Source organism: Colossoma macropomum, unplaced genomic scaffold (genome assembly GCF_904425465.1).
Source record: "Colossoma macropomum unplaced genomic scaffold, Colossoma_macropomum, whole genome shotgun sequence".
Classification (NCBI taxonomy): domain Eukaryota; kingdom Metazoa; phylum Chordata; class Actinopteri; order Characiformes; family Serrasalmidae; genus Colossoma; species Colossoma macropomum.
The window spans coordinates 21944082-21969046 of NW_023494792.1; the positions used below are offsets into that span (position 1 = coordinate 21944082).

At 39.0% G+C, this 24965-nt stretch overlaps 2 protein-coding genes across 6 annotated transcripts; one reads left to right on the forward strand and one right to left on the reverse strand.

Annotated features, from left to right (window-relative positions):
• The first annotated feature begins 37 nt into the window (after positions 1-37).
• Positions 38-9090, forward strand: slc25a44a (solute carrier family 25 member 44a). 5 transcript variants are annotated; one of them, XM_036576571.1, is made up of 5 exons: positions 38-352; positions 623-682; positions 1925-2616; positions 3596-3723; positions 6793-6984. In XM_036576571.1, exons 3-5 carry the CDS (start codon positions 1980-1982, stop codon positions 6982-6984), a joined length of 957 nt encoding a protein of 318 aa, XP_036432464.1. In that variant the 5' UTR covers positions 38-352; positions 623-682; positions 1925-1979. The 5 variants fall into 5 exon arrangements, with proteins under 5 accessions (XP_036432464.1, XP_036432463.1, XP_036432467.1 ...); XM_036576570.1 differs by lacking the exon at positions 623-682 and having other exon boundaries at positions 6793-9090; XM_036576574.1 differs by lacking the exon at positions 623-682 and having other exon boundaries at positions 6800-6985.
• Positions 9091-9560: 470 nt separating this feature from the next.
• Positions 9561-16249, reverse strand: wdr61 (WD repeat domain 61). Its single transcript, XM_036576575.1, has 11 exons — positions 16181-16249; positions 15798-15861; positions 15585-15612; positions 15292-15397; positions 14870-15042; positions 12348-12496; positions 11893-11986; positions 11116-11209; positions 10801-10893; positions 10613-10691; positions 9561-10198 (listed from the first exon to the last, which is right to left on the reverse strand). The coding sequence occupies exons 2-11, from the start codon at positions 15807-15809 to the stop codon at positions 10109-10111; spliced, it is 918 nt and encodes a 305-aa protein (XP_036432468.1). The 5' UTR covers positions 15810-15861; positions 16181-16249; the 3' UTR covers positions 9561-10108.
• Positions 16250-24965: the final 8716 nt, after the last annotated feature.

Genomic DNA, 24965 nt, shown 5'->3' on the forward strand with positions numbered 1-24965 from the left:
GCCGCCGCGTAACAGAGGCGCCGGATGTAGCGCCGAGAGAAACCTCCTCCTCTTACTCCTCCACGGCGTGACTTTAACATGGAGCTGTGTGTTTCTCTCTAAAGGCCGTGACAGCGCAGCTAATACTCACTTAATAACGCTACACTGCTGTACCCAGCTGTGTTTCAGAACCATGGACCGTAGTTGTTGCCAGTGAGCCTCATGGGAGGCAGGAATAACGTTAGGCTAAGCCGGTAAGTCAGTGTTGTGTGAAGAGAGGTCACAGGAGGTCTCAGCGTGGAGCTAACGACACTGCTGCTACCTCCGACTGAGAACAGAGGAAGGGGAAGACCAGACACGCTCGGGTTAAATGGTACTTTCACTATATTTCGTGACATACAGCGTCAGATATGTTGCTTGATAGCAGCGTTGCATATGAGTGTGTTAAACGTATTGGTCTTGGTAGTAGACACGAGACCTGGTGGTAGATGTGTTGACAGGGCGGGGGGTCACTGGCTGTCGTACTCTCAGCACACGAAGAGGGTACCAGTGGGCAACAGAGCAAATCCCATTGTAACTAAATAAAGACACTTATTTCACTGTCCCCATCATTTATCTTATTTTTTGTCTCTTATTCGTCCAGGTGAATCCCAGTGAAGCCTTGCAAGGAGGTGTGGGATAGAAGATAGTTATAGCTCGTCAGGCAAGAGATGGTGCAATACCACTTTTTCTTTTCTGAAACCAATACTGAAACTTTGATTATTGGCCAGCATCCCATCCTTTTTTTTTCTTTAAAAACTACTGAGCTTTAAAATAGCTCTTTTCTTCTTTAACAACTACTAAGCTTTAGGACTGGGGCAAGGGCTCTCATCATGCTGGGAGGAAGTGATGATGGCATCCAGAGATGGGTGATATGGCAAAATGTAATATCAGGAAGATTTTTTGTGATACATGATGGCACAATATTTATTTTTTCTGACACCTAAGTTAGCAGACAAAGTTGTGACACATTTTAAAAATACTATTTTTAAAAATACTATGAATCCAAATACTTGTATTCAACATTTTACACACTGTGCTGCACTAAATCCAGTTGAACAGGACTAATTATGCTCTCTTTGTAATCAAACATGCAGTTGGGAAGTGATTTTTTAAGTACTGACGATATCTACGATGTACTCAGAGAAGCTTATTGTGACACACTGTGGTGTAATTTATAACGATAATGATAAATTTTGTCATATTGTCCAGCTCTAATGTCATCTGAGATTATCACTCCAGTAGTCCGTGGCGCCTCTTATTTTAAGATAAACATCTAAAAGAGATTATCATCCTCAAACTACTCTACCTCCCCACAGTAAGAAATACACAGCTAACAGCATCTCGCACAGTGTGAGTCAGTGCTTTTTCAGGACAGACTGTTTTAGGCTTGATCAGATTGATTCTCTGATCCAATCCATAATTTTCTACCCGTGTCGGCCTGATACCAATACCTGTACACATGTCATCTCTACAAGCAATATTGACACATTTCAGAATATCTGAATTTATAACTTACAAACATGTTTGTAATTCAGAGTTAAAATGTTGGATTAGCGTTGTAAAGCTATTATATGTTATCTACCGTTCATTCCTAGCCTCTCATTTTTTTTTTGTTTTGTGTTGTGTGAGGATGGTGTCAGGTGGGTAAAGGTGGTTCCATTGCCCTTTGAACAGTTCAATAGCCACTGAAATGCACCTCACACTAATCATGTCAGGCTGATGGGCTCATGTAATCTGAAGACCTTTGGTCTTTTCGCACTGCAGTGAGTGCTAACAACATATTAGCTGAAGTTGCTTTCAAGATCTGTTTGACTCAGATTTTTAGTGGCAGTGATTTGAATCTGATCTTCACTCCTGTTTTGTTTCGTCTCTTGACCACATCCTCTTCAATGTGTCTTTGTAGGTTGATGGGCAGGTGCGGTGTGGGGCCTGTGGGTTGAAGGTGACCGTCAGCTGGAATGATGCAGCAGAAACGGAACATCCGGATCATAGAATGGGAGGACCTGGACAAGAGGAAGTTTTACTCCCTGGGGGTGTTCATGACGTTGACCACCCGTGCCACCGTCTACCCATTCACCCTGATCCGAACTCGACTGCAGGTTCAGAAGGGAAAGTCACTGTACAATGGAACTTTTGATGCCTTCTTTAAGATCCTAAAGGTGGAAGGAGTACGGGGACTGTACCGGGGCTTCATGGTCAATACCTTCACGCTGATCTCAGGTCAGGCCTACATCACCACCTATGAGCTGGTGAGGAAGTACGTGTCTCATTATTCCTCCAGCAACACCTTCAAGTCCCTGGTGGCAGGGGGCTCGGCCTCACTGGTGGCCCAGAGCATCACTGTGCCTATTGACGTGGTCTCTCAGCAGCTCATGATGCAAGGCCAGGGTGAACATCTCACACGCTTTAAGCTCAAGCCCAAGATAGTGATGGCCACGTCTAAACATAAAGTGACTTTTGGCCAGACCAAGGACATTATGGTGCAGATTTTTGCAGCAGATGGCTTTCGGGGGTTTTATCGCGGCTATGTGGCTTCACTCCTCACCTACATCCCTAACAGCGCCCTGTGGTGGCCTTTTTATCACTTTTATGCAGGTAAAGGAAAACGTCAGCTATTTGTCCTCTACCGTTGTTTTTATTACAAAGAGTTCTAATGGAAAATGTCTTCATTATTTTACTTCTGCTCAGCCCAGGCAACATTTGTCTTTTGTCGTACTGCTTAGTGACTATTTTCAGAACATAGTGTACATCAAGAATGTCCACCCCTCCTCCTAGATATCTTAACTTCCGCAGAGTGTAGCCCTGATCCTAATCTAACACTTTTGGCTCTAATATTCAGATGCTCCTGTGGACCATCAGTATCTGGATTAAGTATATTATATTTGCCTTTGATCTGAGCTAAAAGAGATCAGAATTTCAGAAATAATGATATACAATAATTATTTATCTTGAGAATACTTGTATATTGCAGGTAATCCTCACAGCCTGAGAATCATTAATTTGCAGATGCTGCTGGTTTACCATATGACAATTGATAAAGAGAAGGAAATTCTCAAAGTTTTGTCTTGTGATATTTCTCTAGGCTTACCTTCCCTGTGCAGGGGTTTATATATGTTTAACGTAAATATAGTCATCATGGCAGTGAGCTCTGAATGACGAGGAAGGGAAGAACACGGCCACAGAAAAGACACAAAACATTAGCTTTCTGAAAAACGTTCACTGTTTGGCCTGTGTTTAGAAGTTTTGTGTAATTGTAGGTTAAAAGAGGCTGTGGACAGTCTGAAACCACACATTATCGCATCCTGTCAAATGATGATAGGAAAGCAGAGGAGGTTGGGCGCAGCACTGCTTATGCAACAAGTGTTCATGTAAACAATCAAGTTATTGTTTACCGGGTATTCAGTAATTTGCATGTCCCTCGTGCTCACTGCATGTGTTACTGGTTTCATGTTTTGTTACTGTGAACATAGTACAGACTTCTGTACGGCTCTGCATATGCAGCTGCATATAACATAATCCTTGTTGTGTTCACATACTAAATGATGACTAATGCATTATCTGTGTACTGAAACAGAGCAGATGTCCAGGCTGGCCCCCTCCAACTGCCCTCACCTCCTCCTGCAGGCTGTGGCTGGGCCTATGGCTGCAGCCACTGCCTCCACCATCACTAACCCTATGGACGTAGTGAGAGCCAGAGTGCAGGTAAAACTGAACTTCAGCTTTGTCATTCCACTCACATAAAGGGGACACAGTGCAGTTTCTCCTTTCCCACAGTATGATATCGAAGAATTACTACACATTTTCCAAAATGCAATTACAACACATTTATCCTTATATAACATACAAAACACGTAACAAACATGTACTGCAGATAAGATCAGCAGAGTGCACTGCTGTATGGATGAGACAAATAGTGTAAATGAGTAAGAGTGATTGTTCCTGTGATATGCAGTACACAGTTCAAAAGGTATGTTTTGTTAATCTTCTTAGTGAAAATAAGTTTACACATTTCTGTTTGTTTGCTGAGTTTAATATACTGGGGGGGGGGTCATAAAATGTGACCCGTGCAAAAGTAATGGCACATTTCATGTTGTATGTTTTACTTGTTTCAAATATGTTAAACTCATCAAATAAATAGAAATTGTGCACTAAAAGTTTCACTTGGAAATTCAACAAAACATGTAATTTGACTAGGGGTGTTGAAAGTTTTGCATACTGCTGTATGGGATGAGTAAAGGAGCTTGGTCTATAAGGTACTTTGCACCCAGTCCAAGGTAAATACGTACCTTACTGAGGACTGGAGAGATACAGGGTTGGTCAAGATTTATTATGTAGCAGTAAAACTGATTGAGAGTTGAGGCTGGCGATGGAGTTGTTTTGCCGCACAGGAAACTACAGCATTAGCCTCTGTAACACCTTATCTGCCAACTGATTAATGTAAACAAGATGCTGATTTAGAGTTTAAAGGTATTCATTAGCAAAATGCAGTTCTTGTTATCATAATTCTGTGGTCTGAAAGTGGAATAGAATAGAGTGGAAATTGTTTCAACGCAACACAAGCAGCAGGAAAAGATTTAATAAGTTTATGCCCTGTAGGGTCCGCAGGGGGAGTTAATTTGAGGACTGTCTATGTTCTGGAATGAAATGACAGGTTTGAATCTAAAATTCTTCATTACATGAAACATGAAGTTATAGCTTAGTCATTTTGTCTCAACTATAAACAGCAGGATAGTAATGTAAATAAAGAGGAAGAGAAAAAGTGAATATGAAGTGGTGGTATGAGTGCACAGTGTCAGTCAGTCTCAGTAGTGATACAGGATAGTGCCATATGGGTGAATAAGGTGAGTGCAGAGAAGAACTTACTGGATGATGCTGCACAAGACTGTGAAAGTGTGAAAGTAAATCATTGTATGGATTTAACAGAAGACAGTACATTACTGGGACAAAGTCATTTGGAATCGCTTACCATTTTAATACATGTATATACAATAATAACTCAAATGATTATAAATATAATGTAATGATCTGTTTAAGGTTATTTTATTAACTTGTCTGCTTTTGATCAACACTGCTGAAATATGAGGAAGTCTTTATGCTACACAGCTTTCACAGTCATTTTTGAATCATCTGTATTTCTTATTATCATATCTCAAATTTCTTATTTTTTTACAGCTTTCTGCAAGTTTTTCATTTTTCAAGTGTCAAATAAAAAAGCAGGAAATGTATTTTAACAGAAATTTACACAAAGCCTCAACACCAAGTATAGTATTAAGTCAGTCAGTATTTAATTTGTCCTCTCTGCTTTTGTGCATCCTACTGACACTTTAATTCCTCCTTCTGTCCAATCTTAAAACCAACCAGTTGACCAGCAATACATTTTCCCAAAGGTGTCACTGGCATTATGTTCACCATGAAACACAAAAACACTAACATTCACATCAAAAGACACTAATATTCACACAAGCAACTACCCAAACACACCTTAACTGCCTTGCACATTTCTTTCTCATGTGCATCTAAAATGGCTAAAGAAGATATTTCTGAGGAGATTAGATGTAAAAAAGAATCTACTTGCATTGGAGTTCAAAAAACGGGTAAAAGATACAGAGAAAAAGGGACTCCTAACAACCAGGTAAGACATGCTAGACCACCAAAACACCATCAGATACACAGTACTTAAAGCTTTCATCTTTAAAGGAAAATCAAGCTCCTTTCTGGCTTCAGATCTAAAGAAAAAAACAACAGGTGTTTCTGTCCATCCTTCCACTGTGAGAAGACTCAACACTAAGAGTCTGAAAGGATGTGTAGCTGTCAAGAAGCCATTACTGAGAAAAGAAAATATAATATGAAGAGGAAAGTATGAACACGGAAGCTGGACATCTGAGACGTGGAGTAAGGTTTTATGAACTGATGAGTCTAAATACGGGACTAATAAGGAACCAAAGGCAGTGTGTACGCAGCCAAAGAAATACTCTTTACACCTTGTCTACAACCATCAGTCAAGCATAGTGAAGGATCAGTGCAAGTTGGTGTAACCGCATCTGGAGTTGGTGATTTGTTTTTGATTGAAGGCATCATGAATGCTAATAAATTCAAACCAGTTTTAATATGTGAAACAATACCCTCTGGAAAATGTTGGAAATGGAAAGAAATCCATAGTACTGTAAGATAATGACCCCAGACACATGGCTAAGATCAAGAACTATTAAAAAGAAGCTACTAGTTTTCTCAGAACAATGCACTGACCCCACCAGAGAACAGACGTCAACATCACTGATTGTGTTTGGGATTATTTGGATTGTGAGAAGCAGAAAATGCAACGTACATAAGACTGAACTTAGAATGTCTGGAAAAATATCTGTCCAGTTTTCTTTGAAAATTGAAAAACACACTAAATACTGAAAAAATTGATGTTATATTTAGTTACTGAGGCTTCTGTGTAATTTTCTGCTAAATGTATTTAATGCCATTTTCCTCATAAAGAAAAATGAATAATTTCTACTTTATTGCTGCCTTCACTGGAAATGGTGGTCTGTGGCTTTGGACCAGTACTTTATATTTATCTGCAACCACTTCACAGTCCATCAGTAGTGTATATCAAATAGCAGGGGCATATTTCAAAGCTGTAAGAGTTGAAATAACACTGCCTGGAGTTGTCTCTCCTCTCCCCGCCTCAGCGTTCCATAGTTCATTCATCATTCATCTAAACCTGTGTAGCAGGAAGTGTAAATCCCTTTTCGTTGTTCATAATCGATTGCCTTTTCCTCCGAGGTTGAAGGCCGTTCGTCTGTGATTGGGACTTTTAAGCAGCTCTTGGCTGAAGAGGGCATGTGGGGTCTGACGAAGGGTCTCTCAGCCCGCATCATCTCCTCAACTCCCACCTCGATCCTCATTGTCATCGGCTACGAGACACTGAAGAGACTCAGCCTGAGGCCCGAGTTGGTCCACACCAGACACTGGTGAAAAGCGGAACCTACAGGGATGCTAAAACACAGTCCAAGACAACTATACCTCATACTGAGCTTCATGGATTGGCCCTCGCTCTCCAGACCTCTCTGCCTTTTAAACAGTTGCCTTTTGGGATATTTTAAATGTGGTCAGGCTGCGTGGGTTTTACAGTGGGTCATTTTGGTGGACCAGGGGAAATGGCGGTTCACACTGTGATCACTCTTTTCCTCCTTTTTACAAAGTTATATATTTTGTACTGTTCTGTCACTCATTCTTGGGCCTAATTAAGTGTATGTAATGCATACAGGTGCTTCATAAAGGGCCCATATAAAACTAGTATTTCCAGATACAGTTTGCATATTTCTCTCAAATGAAATCTAAAGTAGGTCTTTCTTGTATATCTAGTATGAATGCAAACTTGATCCAAATACAATGGCTGGATAACAAGATCACTACAGTTCAGTGGTTGAAGTTACATCTGCAGTGAAAATGCCACAGGGTGACTGCCTATCAGATCTCACTTTCCCTTTCATTATGCAAACAAGCTGTGGTCTGGTACCAGCCAGCACACATCAATATGGTCAGGCCCCTGAGATGTGCCAATCAATTCTATTTCTATAGAGTGGACCTGAGCCTTAATGATGTTACTCATTAAATACACAAAGTCAGGTCAGATTTCATCCACAAACAAATCTCTGTATCCAGCAAATGCCTGTCCACCTCAGCAAGCTCTGGATGTGGTCCCTGGTCAGCAACACATGATCACGTTTCAGGCAGTATTCACTTAACATGTAGTCAGGGTTGGGATGTATCAGAAGATAAGTACTGAGAAAACGTATGCAGAATACACAAATGAAGTATTTGTATTCAGTCCAGGTTACATTTTGAAAAAGCAGTATACAGATTACTGTTACCTTTTACATTTTAGGAGAATACTTTTAGAATACTTACCAACAAAATTAAAAAATGTCGGTCTTCAAAAAAAAAAACGAATTTAATGCTTATTTATTATAACTCTTTTAAAATCAGCACACAGCATGTAGCAAACATGCTCATTAGACAGACTCTAAAAAGTGAAGTTCTGACTAAAGCCTGAGTAGACTGTGGTGAGCCAGTTATTAATTTCATAGTTACTGAGCTCTTTTAAGGGAAGATCAAACTAACAATCTCCTCAGTAGGACGTTTGCGGGCGATAAGCTTAGTATTGGTATTGTACTGGACTCTGAAGGTCGTGAGAGCAGCAGTGGACTGAAGCAGGCAGTGAGAGACCAAGCAAAGCTGAGAATTTTTGGAAGTTAAATTATAAGCAGATTTTTCATTAAATGTATTAACAGAATAAGTACGTGAAGAAAACTGCCAACCAGTAACAGTAAAGAAGCGTCAAGGAAAAAAATTCCAATATGCCTCACCAAGACGTATTCTAAATGTATTCTGAACACATAACTATGTATTGTAATGGAATATGTTACTTAATACATTTTAGTGTAGTCAGTAATCAGCCATCATTAATTTTTGCCCAACCCTGCATACAGTGCCATTAATTGTTTTGTTTTTTATCCTTATGCCAAATGCCAATATCTTAGTGCTTTATGAAGATATACTTTGGAGTGTCTAATGGAAATTCAAATGACTTGTTTCTCTGATAAATATGTGACACTTTAAATCATCAGGCATCACTGAAATCAGAGGACTGGCACTGCTGGTGGGACGTTGGTCAGAATGACTGTGGTGGTTACAATGAATGTAGTGTTGAGTCATTATGTATTTAGTGCTAAGTGGAGTCAGTAGTGAAATAGTTACACTTGTGGTCTCATTAGCTCCTTTCCATCTCACTGTGTTGAATAGAGGGCCATTTGTATATATGTGCACAGGCATTTAAGTCTGTTGGTGTCTCTTTCAAGAGGCCTTGTGTTATACTATAAAAGATTTTGTGTGCTCTGGGGCCAAAGTTAGGTTTTACACTTGAAATGACGTTTTGTAAACGTAACATATCTTTCTATAGTATAGGCTATAGTAAACTGATTCCTTCTGAGAATGTGAATACATTTATTGTGTTTCTTTTTAATCTAAATGTGTGTCAATCACACTGGAGCTCATTAAATGAAAGAGTGCACTAACAGATTTTCTAGTCTTTGTGTTGGATGAGAACTTATTTATTCAGTCCAGTACATTCACATACAGGTGGACTGTAGGCATTTAGTTTTACCAAATAAGTTCTCTATTAAAGTGAGCTTACTCAGTGAGAGGGCTAAGACCTAGAATACCGGTCCAGTACAAACTGGAATCCTCATTAATACTTTGTCTCAGCACTGTATAGGCCAGTACCTTGGCATAAAGCTTACAATTTTTGTTTCTGTTGTTATAAACAAAGTAACACCCTTAAGAAGGATCACATATGCGCCTACAAGTACTTTATTCAGGCGCTGGACTCCATGCATGGGTGCATGCAGTAATGAAATAAGTCCAGCAGAGGGTGTACTGCACTGAATGGATGTTGGTGTCAGCCACCACATATTAGCACTTCGAAATAGTCTACGCTCATCTGAGACACCTAAATTCTGTGAACAGAGAGAAAATGCACAACAAATCAGAAGTATTTAAAAAAGGTTTAATGTCTGACAAGTTGGCAATGGTTCACAAAACCATAAAATAAAAAAAGAAAATGATCATTCCCATATTATCTCAGACACAGTGTGTGCAGGCACTGCTTTTTTGCAGATTGACCCAAAGCTAGCTGGTAAAAGGAGCAGTGCAGAGCTTTCTGCAGCATTCAACAGCAGACAGAATCATAGCTCACAGAAACAGAAAGGATTCTGTTTATACAGAGAGGACCAGATACAGAATTCATTGCCGGAGGTGGATGAAAGTTCCAGACCGTGAGCTGAAGTGAGCACAAAGCTGTCCAGGCTGAACGGGGAAAACCATGTCTTAAGAATCAGCAGGGACTGTATGCATCTTCTTATATTAATAGTGCTGATCTAGGATCAGTCTTGACTTTCATATCCTTATTTGGTCATATTTATATTCTAAACTTAGTTACATATGAACAGGGGATAGCTGATCCTGGATTAGCACACTCAAGGCCTTCCTGCCCAGTGGCTCTGATGTAAAGGAGGAGATTTCGGTTCCTTTAGGTGCTTCACATGGGACAGTCATATATGTGGATTGCTCGGTCGTCCCCAGCAGAAATGATCTTCGAGCCAGTGCTGTTGTACTTCACACTCCATACCTACAAAAACACATCACATGTCTCATATATACACATCCTTTAAATCGTCTGCGAATGCATCTATAGCCAGTGAGAGAATTAAATCAGCCTTCAGCCACATACAAATTCACTATTAGTTGCTAATGTGACAGTGGCTAATCCCATTTGACAGTGACATAACATGCGCAACTAAAATGACAGCTCAGCTAATATAGTCAGGCATCTCTCTATCTACAAAAGAGAAGACATAGGAAGGTCGTCTGAGGATACTAATCTCATCCTCTCCCCTGTCTACACGAAGAGGCATGCCTCAGCTCTGAGGCTTCCAAAAATACCCCAATGATGTGGGGTGCCCGCTCCTATTCTCCACAATGACAAAGCACAGTAGTGAAAAAAAAAAAATAGCCATGCAGAAAGTGAAGATGAGAAACACACCTGGTCCTGATGGTCAAAGAATGTGTTGACACATGCTCTGGTGCTTGCCTCCCACACCTTTACGCTTTTATCTGATGAGCTGAAGACAACAAGGACAGAAAAAATATTACATTATTACCCAACAAATGTCCTTAGAACAGATCAGTCCCATCTTGGAGATCATTCATTAGAGGAAATTCTGTTCTTACCTGGAGACAAAATGTGTATTATCAGGTGAGAAGGCCACATTAAGCACCCAGGATGCATGTCCACTCAGCGTGCCGGCCAGGTTAGCATGCTGCCTATAACATTAACATAAACATAAACATTAATTAACTGCATGCACATTAACTGTGAAAAGTACTACATAGTGAAGACAACTATTATCTCTTTTTTTGCAGGAAATGTTCACAGAATGTAACAATTTAATACCAAAATGCCAACAAACAGAAGCTTCAGAAGTCACATGACAGCATAACATCACATCTGCATAATGAGCCCCACAATCTCAGAGCTTGACTTACACATCATAAATCTTGATGTAGCCATCGTCTGAGGCTGTGACTAAGAGCTGAGAGTCAGGAGAGAATGTGAGAGATCGGATGGGCATAGCATGACCTGTGGAGAGGATAAAGAGATAGACAGTGCAGCAACATACTGAGAGCTTCACCAGAGCCTTAGAAAGAGATCTGTCAAAGGATAATTCCATTCAAATTACCCTTCTATCAAAGACAGGGTCTAATATATATATTATATATATATATATATATATATATATATAGACTTTTAACTAGGCTTGCAGGATTTATATATATATATATATATATATATATATATATATATATATATATATATATATATATATATATATATATATATAAATCCTGCAAGCCTAGTTAAAAGTCTTAGCAGACCCAATAAACAGTGCTACCATAAAACTCTCTCCAGTCACAGTCTTCCACTCATGCTCATATGCTTAACAGAGCGAGAGTGACTGATGGAAGAAATGAGAAAGATGGAGAGGTATAAATCACAGTGAGAGGAAAAAAAAAACAGTGCCAAAAGCAGGAGACCTGAGGTTATGACTGCAGGGGAAATGCCTGGGCAAATGCCCTACACTTTTCCACTGGAATCCCCAAACCATCCGCTTTGATAAATTTAACAGAACAGTTCAACCAACTCCTCTTGCAAGATCACAATAAATAAATAAATAATCAAAAAACAAACCAAAATCAGGGCTTGGTCTTAGATTAACATATTTCATTAAAAATACATCAAGGACATTTGAAGCATAATTTTACCTTCCAGCGTGTGCAGCAGTTTCCCAGTTGCAATATCAAAGATATTAATGATTCCATCAATGGCACCGCTGGCTAAGTACTTTCCATCTGGGCTCTGGGAAAGGAAAAGCAGAAGGGGAGAGAGAGAGAGAAAGAGAGAGAAGAGTATAAGTGAGAGACAGAAACCTCACTTCAGATATTATATTTTCTTTTCACATATTCATACATCCTGTTAACCTGTACATGAGAATAATATGTACAATGCCAGAAAAATTTCTATTTAGAGATAAGAGAACACACAGAGAGAACTGGGGGTGTCAACAGACACCAACTGCTAACTCTCCACTAGAAACATGAGCTACTGTCACAGTGACTCAATAGTATTCATTATGCAGTTTAAACTGCCTCCAGATTGTTAATATAGCTCTCGTCACCTCGTCACAATTTATGTATGGGTAGAATGGCGGATGTCTTACATAGGCGATACTCAGAATGAACTTCCCTCTGGTGTCTAGGGAGTATTCCTTCTTTCCACTCTCAATTCCAAAGATGTTCACCTTCCCAAGATGGCTGCCTGTGGCGATGTATTTGGAGTCAGGGGAGAAAGCTACAGTCCAGGCATCAACTGCAACATGAGAAGGAAGAGGTCATTACATCACATGACACACCTGCAGTAGCATTAGCAGAATCCCCTGAGCCCTGTGTTCCTTTCCATGTGCTCTTGCCCAAGGCAGCTTATGGAGGACACGCCTCTAGTAGAACATGGTAAAGCTGTGAATTAAATGAACTGATTTTCCCCTTATTGCAGTCGGAATCAACGATCATGATTATGATCAGTATGTTTATTATCATACTAGGCAGAGTGACAAGAAAGAATCAGACTGAATGCATAGATGAAATCATAAGAGGATTAGAATGCACCTCTATGCATTTTCTGACAGGATTCTTACAATTTCTGATTCCACAGGGCCTTTAAGAATAGATTAACCTACTTTCAAATACATTAACAATGGTTTGTACACTTATCTTAAATGAGTCAGGGTAATCAGATTATTTAAATGTAAAATAGGACGGTAAGCAAGACATTAAGATATTTTACACTAAATCACGAAGAGTGACAAATCAAGTGAACAAAGAAAGAATGCTGAAATTTTATTTAATGATCATCAAATAATTATCATAAATATTAATGAGAAAAAAAATCCCTGGGGACATCAAATAGAATATCCTTAAATATTTTTCTGGGATAATATGAACAAACAAAACATGTCAGCAACAGTGGGAATAACTAAATAATTATTTTTTTGATTACATGAAAATAAATGTTTTTGCATATTTAGAATATACTACAAAATATCAGTGATTTTGACCCTGGCATGACTGTTGGCTGGTTTGAGTATTTCTATAACTGCTGATCTCCTGGGATTTTCATGCACATCAGTCTCTAGAGTTTACTCAGAATGATGCAATGCTGACAGAAAGTCTACAGTAACTCAGATAACCACTAGGTACATTTGTGGTTAGCAGAAAAATCTCAGAACGCACAACATGTCAAACTTTGAGGCAGATGTGTTACACTGTGTTTACACTGTTTTTACTACCTCAGTAACTGTTTTACTACCTCAGTAATTGTAATTGTTTTACTACCTCAGTAACTGCTGTGCATATGTATGTTATCTGACGTAACTTACAGACAACATCATGTTAAATATCTCTGCACCTTATTCCACTACTTCACGTCCAGAAATCTGTACTGTGTCGGTGCTACGCTGTCTGGTCTGTTAACTGTGTCTAATGTCTGTTTAATTTATCGTATTTATTGTATTGTTTCTAGCTTAATTTTTGTTTGCACTCTTATGTCTGCACGTTCGCACTTTGTAATTTTGTACTTTTTGTTCCTTGCTGCACCTTGTTGTTCCTGGAGGAACATAATTCCGCTCCACTGTGTACTCGTACATAGACGGAATGACAATAAAAGCCTCTTGACTTGACTTGACTTGACTTGAGATGGGCTACAACAGCAAAGGACCATGTTGAGTTCCAATTCTGTCAGCCAAGAACCAAAACTGGGCAGTTGAACTCTGGAAAAACGTAGCCTGGTCTGATGAATCACAATTTATGCTGAAACATGCAGATGGTAGGGTCAGAATTTGGAATCAAAAGCATGAATCCATGGACCCAACTTGCCTTGTGTCATCAGTCCAGGCTGATGGAGGTGGTGTAATGATGTGGGAAATGTTGTGGTTTACTTTGGGCCCATTAACACCAATCAATTACCGCTTGAATGAAACAGCCTATTTAAGTGTTGTTGCTGATCATGTGCGTCCCTTCATGGCCACAATTTATCCATCTTCTGTGGCTACCTCCAGCATGATAATGCACCATGTCACAAAGCAAAAGTCATCTCCAACTGGTTTCATGAACATGACAATGAGTTCAGCGCTCTTCAGTGGCCTTCTCAGTGACTGAATCTGAATCCAGCAGAACACCTTTGGGATGTGGTAGCACGGGAGATTCGCAGAATGAGAGTGCAGCTGAAAATCTGCAGAAACTACATGATGCAATCATGTCAACATGGACCAGAATCTCAAAGGAATGTTTCCAAAATCTTGTGGAATCCATATCATGAGGAACTGAGGTTGTTTTGAGAGCAAAGGGAGGTCCTGCCTAGTATTAGTATAGTGTTCCTGAAGGAAATTGCTTGGTGAGCATATTTTAGGCACCCTAAACCTTTCACAATTTAATAAAGAGCAAGATGACCTCACTATTTATGAAAAAAAAAAAAAAAAAAGCTACTGACACAAATGTGCATTTGCTACTCTTAATGTGACCAACTTAGGCTCTCCATATAAAAATTATACTCTCTTTTGCCAAACATACAGTAGGGTATGTACAAGGTCTATCTGTATCCTGAGTAGTATTCATTACACTAATAAAGCTGGGAAGGCAACTTTTCTTCCAAGTCACAATCATCAAGTCTACTCTATGCAGCTCTTACCTGGCCCTGCATCCATGGATTTGATCTGTTTGCCTGACTCCAGATCCCAGAGTCGGATATGAGCATCCAAGGAGCTGGAGGCAGCAATGGAGCCACTGTGGCTGATGTCCACAGACACCACACCCAGCTGATGTCCCTCCAAAGTCCACTGCAGCTCTAACTTTTCATCTGACCTGTAGGAGGCAGTCAAGAACACAGCAAAGGAATATTACTAACACAAAACTATGGAACATAAACTAGTGGCTCGAAGATGAGCAGATTGGTTAGTTTGATGGTTTGGTTATTTTCCTACTCAAACACAGGATTTACCTCTGCAGTTAATTGCCAGAATTTGTTCATGTGTTAAGAGGAGGAAAATCAATTAACTATGCAGGAATGACTGAAGCCATGCATACTGACATAACCTGCCAAGAACACATTACCATTTCCACACTTTCACCATGTCATCCAGAGAGCCAGTGATAATAGTCTCTGATCCATCCTTCTCACTTTTTCCCCAAGCTGCTGTCCATATGGCATCATCATGGGCTACAGAAACAGAGACAGTCATAGAGGCACAGAAACACAACAGAAAATACTGCTTTCATGCACTGACAGGTCAGATAGCTTTGGAATACCGTGACTACAATCCTACGAGACGTTAAGAGACGTGTTATGAATTAATTAATACAAATCCATTGGCATATTTATCATGAACACACTTAACATCACTTACCATGCTCCTGTTTGAACAGTATGCTGTACTGAATTGAAAAAGAGGAGAGTGTAAGAACAACGTAATAAAGCCAAGCAGGAAAGCTAAGGTCTGGATAGTTACAGCTGGATATTTTAGGTAATGAAACACATTCTGAACAAACTCTCCATAGACAATACAGTCGAGTTAGCTGATCTAGCTAACCTAGCTAGGTTAGCCAGAAACTGAAGTCACCTGAGTACTCATCTTCACGTGTTGTCTGTGGTGATGTCCTCCGTCTTACGCCGTTTAAGTCGTTCTGTTCCATGAAAACAACAACTCCAGTCAAAACAAGTCAGATACAAAAAGACTGATCAGTTCCAATCAGACAAACAGGGACTAAACCTGAGTGAGCGAACTGAACTCCGTGCTAGCCTGCCTGGCTACAGCGAACACAGGCTAGCTAACCGAGTTACACTTCATTATCAGACAGCGAAACGGAGTCACTAACCGACTCTACCAACGTTTAAACAGTTACGTTACGGGAAAACCAGTCTCGTGTGCTTTAAGGAAGGACATAAGTGATAAGAGATTAAGGTAACCGCTAAAGAAGACTCAGCACTGTAACGACAACATACCGCTGTCTTTCTTCACCAGTGAGCCGCCATGACAACTGCGCGCGGTGTGTTATGGGGCTTCACAAAACCAGTTCCAAGGCGAGAGCGAGAAGGTAGTGGAAGCTAAAATCAAAAAAAGTTTAGGGATAAACTCGCTCTTTATGGATTTTTTCATTAGTAAATTAGGTAAAATGCCCGTTTTTTTGTCATGCCGTCACACCAGACAGACTGAGTCATGCCATGCTGGCATGAAAATGTTTCTTTAAAATGTCCTGTTTCTGATGTTACAGAGTAAACAGTCCTCCTGCTGTCAGAATATGAGCACAGAACATAAATAATGCACCTTAATTAACTGCGGCTTATATGTGTAAGTGTATATGGTCAACTGCACATTGTCACTTTAAGATAATCAATAACAAGAACAGTCATGACACAGTAAGTTTGTAAACCAAACTTATTTATTACTGCCTGTTTGCCTCTTTGACAAAGGCGACTGCATCACTCATCCTCCTCGAGACTTGTATCAAATCAAATCAAATCACATTTATTGTGACATCACATTTACACAGGTGCGAAGGTGAGTGAAAATCTTAGGTGCGTAGCCTCCTTGTAGTACTTAAGTATATAAAAAATGAAAAAAAAATTATATATATATATATATATATATATATATATATATATACATTAGACACTAAATAGATACATATACACAATATACACATTAATACACACCAGTATTGCACCATTTCCAATGCACAGTTTTGTACAGTAATGTAAGTTATGAAATAAAGGCTATGATATATACAGTTGTACACGTTTCCATATATGCAATTAGTGAGTCTGCAGCACAAAAACTCCAGCAGCCCTGCTGTGTCTGATCCACTCGTACCAGCACAACATACACTAACACACCACCACTACATCAGTGTTACTGCAGCGCTGAGAATGATCCACCACCCAAATAGTACCTGCTCACGGGGGTCCTGACCACTTAAGAACAGGGTAAAAGGCGGCTAACAAAGTATGCAGAAAAACAGATGGACTACAGTCTGTAATTGTAGAACTACAAAGCACCTATATAGTAAGTGGAGCAGATAAAATGGACAATGAGCATAGAAACGAGGAGGTGGTCATAATGTTATGCCTGATTGGCGTATATATAAGATGTACAAGATGTCAGTCTATAAGTGCAGGTATAGAATTGCTAGATTACGTTGAAGTTACAGTCTGAGGTGTGAGGTGTGGATGCGGTGTGGGTTGTCCATGGAGATCATCATCATCATCATGATTCAGAGGTGTAGCAACAGTATCATGCAGTACACCTGTCTGGAAGCACCTGCACTCATGGTGGTTACTTATTTATTTAGTTTTTTACTTTAATTTGTCACCTGTCTGCATATTTTATATCGTACATATACTGAAATACATTGAAAAACACATGCATGCTTCACAGTTTTTGAAGACAAATACCTTGCCATTTTAGGTGTGCTATGCTGTGCTGATACATGTTTCTTTGAGTGGTAAGACCATAAACTTTGACCACAGATTCCAAGAGATTTTAACATTGTAATATTTAACTGACCTAGATTTTGAAGCGAGAGAGAGAGAAAAAGGGAGAGATTGAATGTTGTGTTTTATTGTCCTTGGAGGGATCTTTAGAACAGCAGTAGATGGAAAATATGTTACAAGACAGACTGATTCATGAAAGTAGGCCAGTAAAATGATGCTCTGAATAAAAGTGTATTTTATCATAAACGTTTATGTTTAATATGGCAAATCTTTTTGTTACCATAGCACTTATTTTGTCTCTAAGACATCTTCACTCACACTTACACTGATGAGTTGCTTTTGTAATAATGTGAAAAGAAAAAATTAAATTAAAAAAAATAAATAAAACAGTTGCGGTTGCCACACCCATATTTTTAAACCCTGTTCTTCTTTTTAAATAGGATGTGTGGTTTAAAATCTTGCCAGTTTTTCATAGTTTGAATCGAAGTATTCTGTATCTCTGTTATCCAAACGAGGCTGATAGAAACCACTAGGACAGATGTTAACATTTATATTCCTACATTGGTCTGGACTCTATTATCTTTGAATTACTGGATATTTAGACTGGGAGAAACTCTTCTTTTTGTTTCTGAGAAATGAAAGACACAGTCCCACATTTGTTTTTCAGTTAAACCAATTATTTTTAATAATTACTTAATTTTGAGGCAGCTGTAATTACAACTGCTGCAAAACATGTTCTACGTCATTGTTCAGTTGTTTTACATTACATTTCCATATTAAAGTGCTGAGCCTAATCACCTCCCTGCCATCTGAATAAGGTCTGTGGATGCTTCTTTGCTTATGCATCCTTCTTAGCTGGATTCAGTTGAGAATTGTACTTGCCAAGTCTTCTTAGCCACTCTAAGGACAGTACACATATTTACAAGGAAACTTTTTCCGCATGAAGTGGCAATTAGTAGGTCCTTGAAAAGGCAGGTTACTTATCTAAAGCACGCCACTTGACTTCACCTGAACCCCGGCCTGTCTGACTAAAGCACTGGAGGAAAAGACCAAATGCACTCTTTTCCCATTTCTTCTGAACATCTTTTGGTTTTGTTTATAATGAACACGCGCTTGTTCCCAAAACCGACTGATGTTATTTTGGTCTGTAGTGGCTTTTTCCCAGCAGAAGCAGCTGAAGAGGGCTGTGTAGGCTAATTGAGCGGGTGCTTTAAAATGCTCTGAAAGACGGTGAAATGGCCTTTTTCTGCTGCAATTAATTCACCAAAGTAGAATTTCAGTACACTGAGTCAGTGTGTTTTTCCCTGAATATTTTGTTTTTTTGGCTTCCTAGAAAAATGTTTTCAGAATGAATCAATAAATGACTGGACCCAACTCTCATGTAGGCCATCTGTCCCTCATAACCTGTAATGTTATAGTTATTTAGTTTTTGCTTTTTAAATTGAACTAACTACAAGTATGACTAAAACATTTATTTGATGATACCGTTCTTCACACACAGTCTTGTTCCCAGCCAACAGAATATTTTAATAAGGTAGACATTCTTTGGGCCAGATTCATAAAGCACACTGACAGATGTACCATGCCGTTAAGAGCAAATAGCGTGGATACAGGATTACTGGTGAGTTTTACTGCCTGTGTGATGTGAGGCAGGCCGTGAGTTTCCTTTTAAAACTGGCAGTAGCGATTCATAATACCACACAATCCTGAACCACTCAGCTCTGACAGCCAACTAGAGCATCTTTAATATGTATGACCTCATTTACTTGTCGAATTTGATTGGCTCTGGCTCAGGGCATAATTTTTCTCAATGAGCGATTGCAATGATTTTAGGTATTTCACCCTCTACAGTGTATACTACTATCAATAGATTTAGGGAATCTAGAGAAATCTCTGTGCATAAAAAGACCAAAACCAAAAACCACAACTGAATGCCTGTGACCTGTAATGTCACACATTCAGATTGTTTATGGAAATAATGGATGTAGTGTTCTCCAGACCAAAGAAGAAAAGGACCATCTAAATCCAGGGACTGTCATAGTGTGGGTGGGTATTTGTGCCCATGTCATGAGTAACTTGCCCATGTGAAGGTACCTTTAATGCTGAAAGACACACATTTACACATTTTGAAGCAACATATGCTTATTTCAACATGACAACACTAGGCCACATTCTACATGTGATCAGAGAGTGTGGGTGCTAGACTGGCCGTCCTGCAGTCCAGACCTTTCTCCCTCTGAAAACGTGTGGCGTGTTATGAAGTGCAAAATACCAAACAGCCGCACAACTACAGACTTGGATAACAGAAGATTGGCAAAATTATGCTTTCAAATCTGGATCCTTTTGTGTCTTCAGTCCTGAAATGATTCATTAAAGGTTGTTTAAAGGTGATGTAAAACAGCAGTAAACATGCCTCTGCCCCAACTTTTAAAATGTGTTGCATGCATAATATTTGAATGAGAATATGTTTACAATAATAATAATAATAATAATAATAATAATAATAATAATAATAATAATGATAATGATAATAATAAATAAAATGTGTAAGGTAAAACATAAAATACTGTGTTTTATATTGTTTTCAGTTTAATACAGTTCAAACCAAATAGGCTAATCACTTCTTTCTGTTTTATTAGCATTGCACATACTATTCCACCTTTTGTGAAATTGAGGTTTGCATTTTATTTGATCACATTGGTTTTACTACAGTGCGCATCAGTTTGACTTTAATGACGTGTTTGCATGAGGCCAGCACTTTTACACATGTGGAGTGTGTTCTGGAAACATTTCAAAAAGTCTTAAGAAGTAGCAAAGACAGGGATTTGTTGTGTTAAAGAATCTTTGCATTTATTTAAATTTTGCTTGTGACTCTCTTTGATATCCTAATCACAGAGACAGGACCAATTCTCTTGGCAACAAGCGCTGTGACAGGGTGAAGCGCTGAGGATTTTAAGCTGAGCCACACCTCTGTCTCCTCCTGGGATGAGCCCAGCTTTGAAGATCAAGACCCTGGTGAACTCCACAACACAAAAATCAACAGAGAGAGAGAGAGAGAGAGAGAGAGAGAGAGAGAGAGACAGAAAGAGCTTAGTCAGCAGGGAAGAAATCCCACGCTAAGTCTATAATACTGTCAAAGAAGAACACTTTCACATTTACATTTACTTTGCTGGCAATAAAGAAACTAAACGAAGAAATACATCTAGGGGTACATACATCTGTTTCTCAGAGTTCAGTTCTCAAACAATGCAAACTCTATGGCTACGAAGTAAAGCCTTCTTTACCACAGGACATAAGAGCTAATCTAAAACCTTCTGACCAGACACTAATGACCACAGATAGAAAGTGATAGGTTACATCATGCAAAGCTAAGAAACATAGAAATTTCAATTAATCATTAGTATCTTCTCTTGGATGGAATCTTCTACTGATTTTAGTTTGGGAGAATATTCGGCCTGCTGTGGGAACATAATGTAAATGCCCAGCACAGTATTTTCTCTTAATTACACATCATTTGGTTTTGTCTCAAACGTCATACATGACACTAATTGTCTATAGTGAATCACAGACAACCTTATATTGCATATTTATGAGCTCCGAAATCAACTTGCCCTGCCACATTGCTCTACTGGACAGTAAAATTATTGAGAAAATGCAGTAAAAAGAGTTCGCAAATACATTTTAGGATGCAAAAAAGAGTTAGTTATAGTCTGCTTGACTCCAAATAATGAGACTAAACTAAAATAGCTCAAATTTCTTTGTCTGAAGTGAATGTTTTTTCTTGTCTGGTGCTTTTTGTCTGTCATCATTTCAATCTACAACCACAGCCTGAACCAACATAAAATAAAGCAGGCATGGATATTACAGTAAGATCATGAGCTTTTTTTTTTTTTTGTCATATAATCATGAAGATGTGCCAGCCACGTGATTTTTACATTGGAAATTTCCTTTTGTGAGTAACTTGTTTATGCATTTAACCCTGTTAGCATAAAAAAAGCAACAGTTGATATCTGCAGTTGCCTCAAGCCTTGGGCTAATGGGCAGCACCCGTCATGTTTGTAACTAGCTTGAATGAGCACGCCAAAGTCTTCTGTGATTTTTGAAAAGGTTTTATGAGATTTAATGTGCAAACAGTGACAAAATTACATAATTAGCAGTGACTGGTTCTCAGCTGACCTCAGAGCAGCTGTGATTCGACCACAGACTGACCTGCCCGCTGTGTTTATCTCTGTACAAGACGCTATGCTAATGCTACCCGGAGTAACTCTGACTTATTGAAATGTAACATTACAGGTATGCAGCACATGAGTTATACTATAAGCTAGCATACAACATGCTATGAGAAAAATGTGAGAGTTTATGATGGTAATTAACAGATTATGATTGCAAAATGCAGGAAGAGCAAAAAAGCAAAGGAGACAGACACAGAAAGAGAGACAGAGAGAGGAAAATGAAATAAAATCGAAATAAAATCAATGTAACTATCAACTGATATAGTGTATCTAAGTTTCAGCCTGTGCTTTCAGCTGAAAATAAATGGGTAAATAAATAATTAAATGATTAATTAAATAAAATTAAACAGGGTAACTGGAAATTATGGAACAGTAATGGCAGTTTATGGAAAGGGATAAATGAAAGGAAAAAGTACAATTACGGAAGAGTAATAAAGTAGCAATGATTTGGTTAAAAAACAGCTAAAGGAGAAACTGACAGTTGGTGTAAAACACATATTTGGCTGTTTGGTCACTGTATGATGTAGGTCACTCTTCTGTGCAATGGACTTACATTTTGATCCTAGTTACTGCCCTGCTTGCATGTAACATATTTTTCTTTGTATTTTGCAGTTTTTTCATGAATCCTTATGAAAAAAAATTATTTAAGCTTAAAGCTATAAAACTTCTGAAAGCCTGTTACTCAGTTAACTGTAATTCTGCTGAGCTGTTTGTTAAACAAAATTGCTTTTGGCAAAGAGGCTGTCAATCAATGTGTGGTGATTCATGAATATCATGATTTCATGAATATGCAATACACCGGGGGTTACGCCCAATGGAAATGGAAAAAGTTGACAGAGAAAACTGAAAGTTTAAAACACTCGGTTTAATGCCCTTCTTGGGAAAATGTTGGAGGGTGACTTGTTTGGGTGCCCCTGGTCAAATGATATGTTTTGTTGATTCTGTTGAAGTTACACATCCTCTACAGAGAACACACTTCTGCACATTTTAATGCACAGTTACTGTTTATTTGCTATATTTAACATAGTGGAAAAATAAAAAAAACAAACTATGGCATGCACAAAAGTTATAGCGCATTTTCTATTCTATGTTCTATTTTTTACAATACATTAAACTCAAGCAAATAAATAGAAAATGTGCACTAAAATTTCCAGACAAATTTGAACAACAGGGCTGGGTCTTAAAGGCCTTAGTATAACCAAGGAGTCTAAGTCAGCTTTACTCATGATGATGCACAGTCTGTATACTGCATTAAGTGACTCTGACTGAGAAAAACAAACTGTGGTTACAACACAAATGAAACAACAGCTAGCGGGGAAAGTAGGGGGCGTTTGCGGATCCTCTCCCTCTAGCGGTCCAATGGGCTTCAGAAGAGTCTGGGGTTTTGGTTTTTCTGCCCAAACAGCATCCCACACCCCTTCTTTTTGTTGGCCTACATTTCAAACTGTGCACATCAAACCACCGCATTTCTAACCATTTTTTTTAGGATATGCTAAAGCTTCTCCTTAAAAGTAGGCCATAAGAAGATGCAGAGAATTGCAGCAGGCAAGTGTCAAAATACAAGGATCTGTTTTTTTTTTTTTGTTACAGCTCACATTTCAAATTCTTAAGGACAGCGAATGAAGAACACTCAAAGATCCGAAGGTGTAAATGATGCTGATTTGTATTCAGATGACAGCTGCTTGTTTTGGCTTCAAAGACTTCTGTCGCATTGCTATATATAAATAATGAATCGAGAATGGATAGTGGAGGAGATGTTGCCTGACAAAAGAGTGGCTGCTAAATTCTGCGCCATGGCTTTATGCACGCCACCAACCCACAACACCATCTGCAGCTGTCAAGGGAATGGAAATACAGAACGGAGAAGCATGAAAAAGACTCCAGTGATCACTGCTAAACAGCTGTGACAGATGAGCAACATTAACCCCTTAGAGGAATAGTTTGTCAAAAAAACTAATTTACACAATTTTTCACTTTTTTTTCCACTTACCCCAGATCTACTCGATCAGGCAAGACATGTTCTTCTTTAGTTTAGAACTGGAGCTACGAGGTTAACATGGCTAAAAAAGAGCAGAAGTCAATAGTCACCCAAATAGCCTCTATAAAAATACATCACCAAAACTTCTCTAAACCCACTCAAATTGCAGCCAGGTCTTAATTAAGGTCACTCAGATTAGTCAGTTTGTTTTAGGACACAGTATGACTTACTGTGAGCTATAAAAATGAAAGAAACTGCAGACGTTTCAGATCAGGGCTGGTATCACAAAACAAGACTAATCTTGGATCAGATTCATCCATATTTATGAGGGTCACTGTCACTAAAACTGATTCTACTCCTGCTGTACTAGTCTAAAATGACTGTCTACAGCCCTCAGGTACACAGTGAGCTTTTGTTGATTTTTACAGATCACAGGAAGATTTGGATGTGGTTTAAGAGACGTTTTGGCGATACATCTTTATGGAAATGATTTGGGCTATTTGGGTGACTATTGGGTGAGTAATAGTGATTGTTAGCAATGTTAGCCTCGATGCTCCCATTCTAAAGTAAAGAGGCAAAATTTGGGTTTTCAGATGTGTCTTGGCTGATCAACTAAATCTGGAGTAAGTAGAAAATTGTGTAAATTTGATTTTTCGTCAGACCATTCTTTTATACCTTTAAGCTTCAGAACTACAAACGCTACATATCAGTTTTATAGTAAGGTTACTTACTGAATAATTCATACTGGATATGAAGCATTAAGATTAATAACTAAACAATAAGCCTGCAGTTTAAGGGGGTAAAAATGCACCACATCACGAATAAAACACAAGCCCTTTTAGACGAAAGCTCTAGAGGCATCTTAATTAAAACAGGTCAGGAGATCCGTGTATTTCTATAGGAATGATGTGGGAGTTATGCAGAGGCATTGAGCATTGTAGCGCTTCAGCTTCTGCAGAAACAGGTTGCTCAAGGCTGTGGTTTGACGGATGGGGCGGAACTGAGGAGACAGACTGAAGACCCTGTCTGGAGCAAGTGGTGCAGAGAGAGAGAGAGAGCAGAGGCACAGACAGAGGCAGAGGGACAG

Excerpts from the sequence above, each read along its gene's own strand:
- slc25a44a (XM_036576570.1), top strand. The coding sequence starts at position 1,980 with ATGATGCAGCAGAAACGGAACATCCGGATCATAGAATGGGAGGACCTG. Across the intron at positions 2,617-3,595 it reads TTTTTATCACTTTTATGCAG|AGCAGATGTCCAGGCTGGCC; the intron begins GTAAAGGAAAAC and ends GTACTGAAACAG. Across the intron at positions 3,724-6,792 it reads TAGTGAGAGCCAGAGTGCAG|GTTGAAGGCCGTTCGTCTGT; the intron begins GTAAAACTGAAC and ends TTTTCCTCCGAG.
- wdr61 (XM_036576575.1), bottom strand. Across the intron at positions 12,497-14,869 it reads ATCCATGGATGCAGGGCCAG|TTGATGCCTGGACTGTAGCT; the intron begins GTAAGAGCTGCA and ends CTCATGTTGCAG. Across the intron at positions 10,199-10,612 it reads TCTTTGACCATCAGGACCAG|GTATGGAGTGTGAAGTACAA; the intron begins GTGTGTTTCTCA and ends GTGTTTTTGTAG.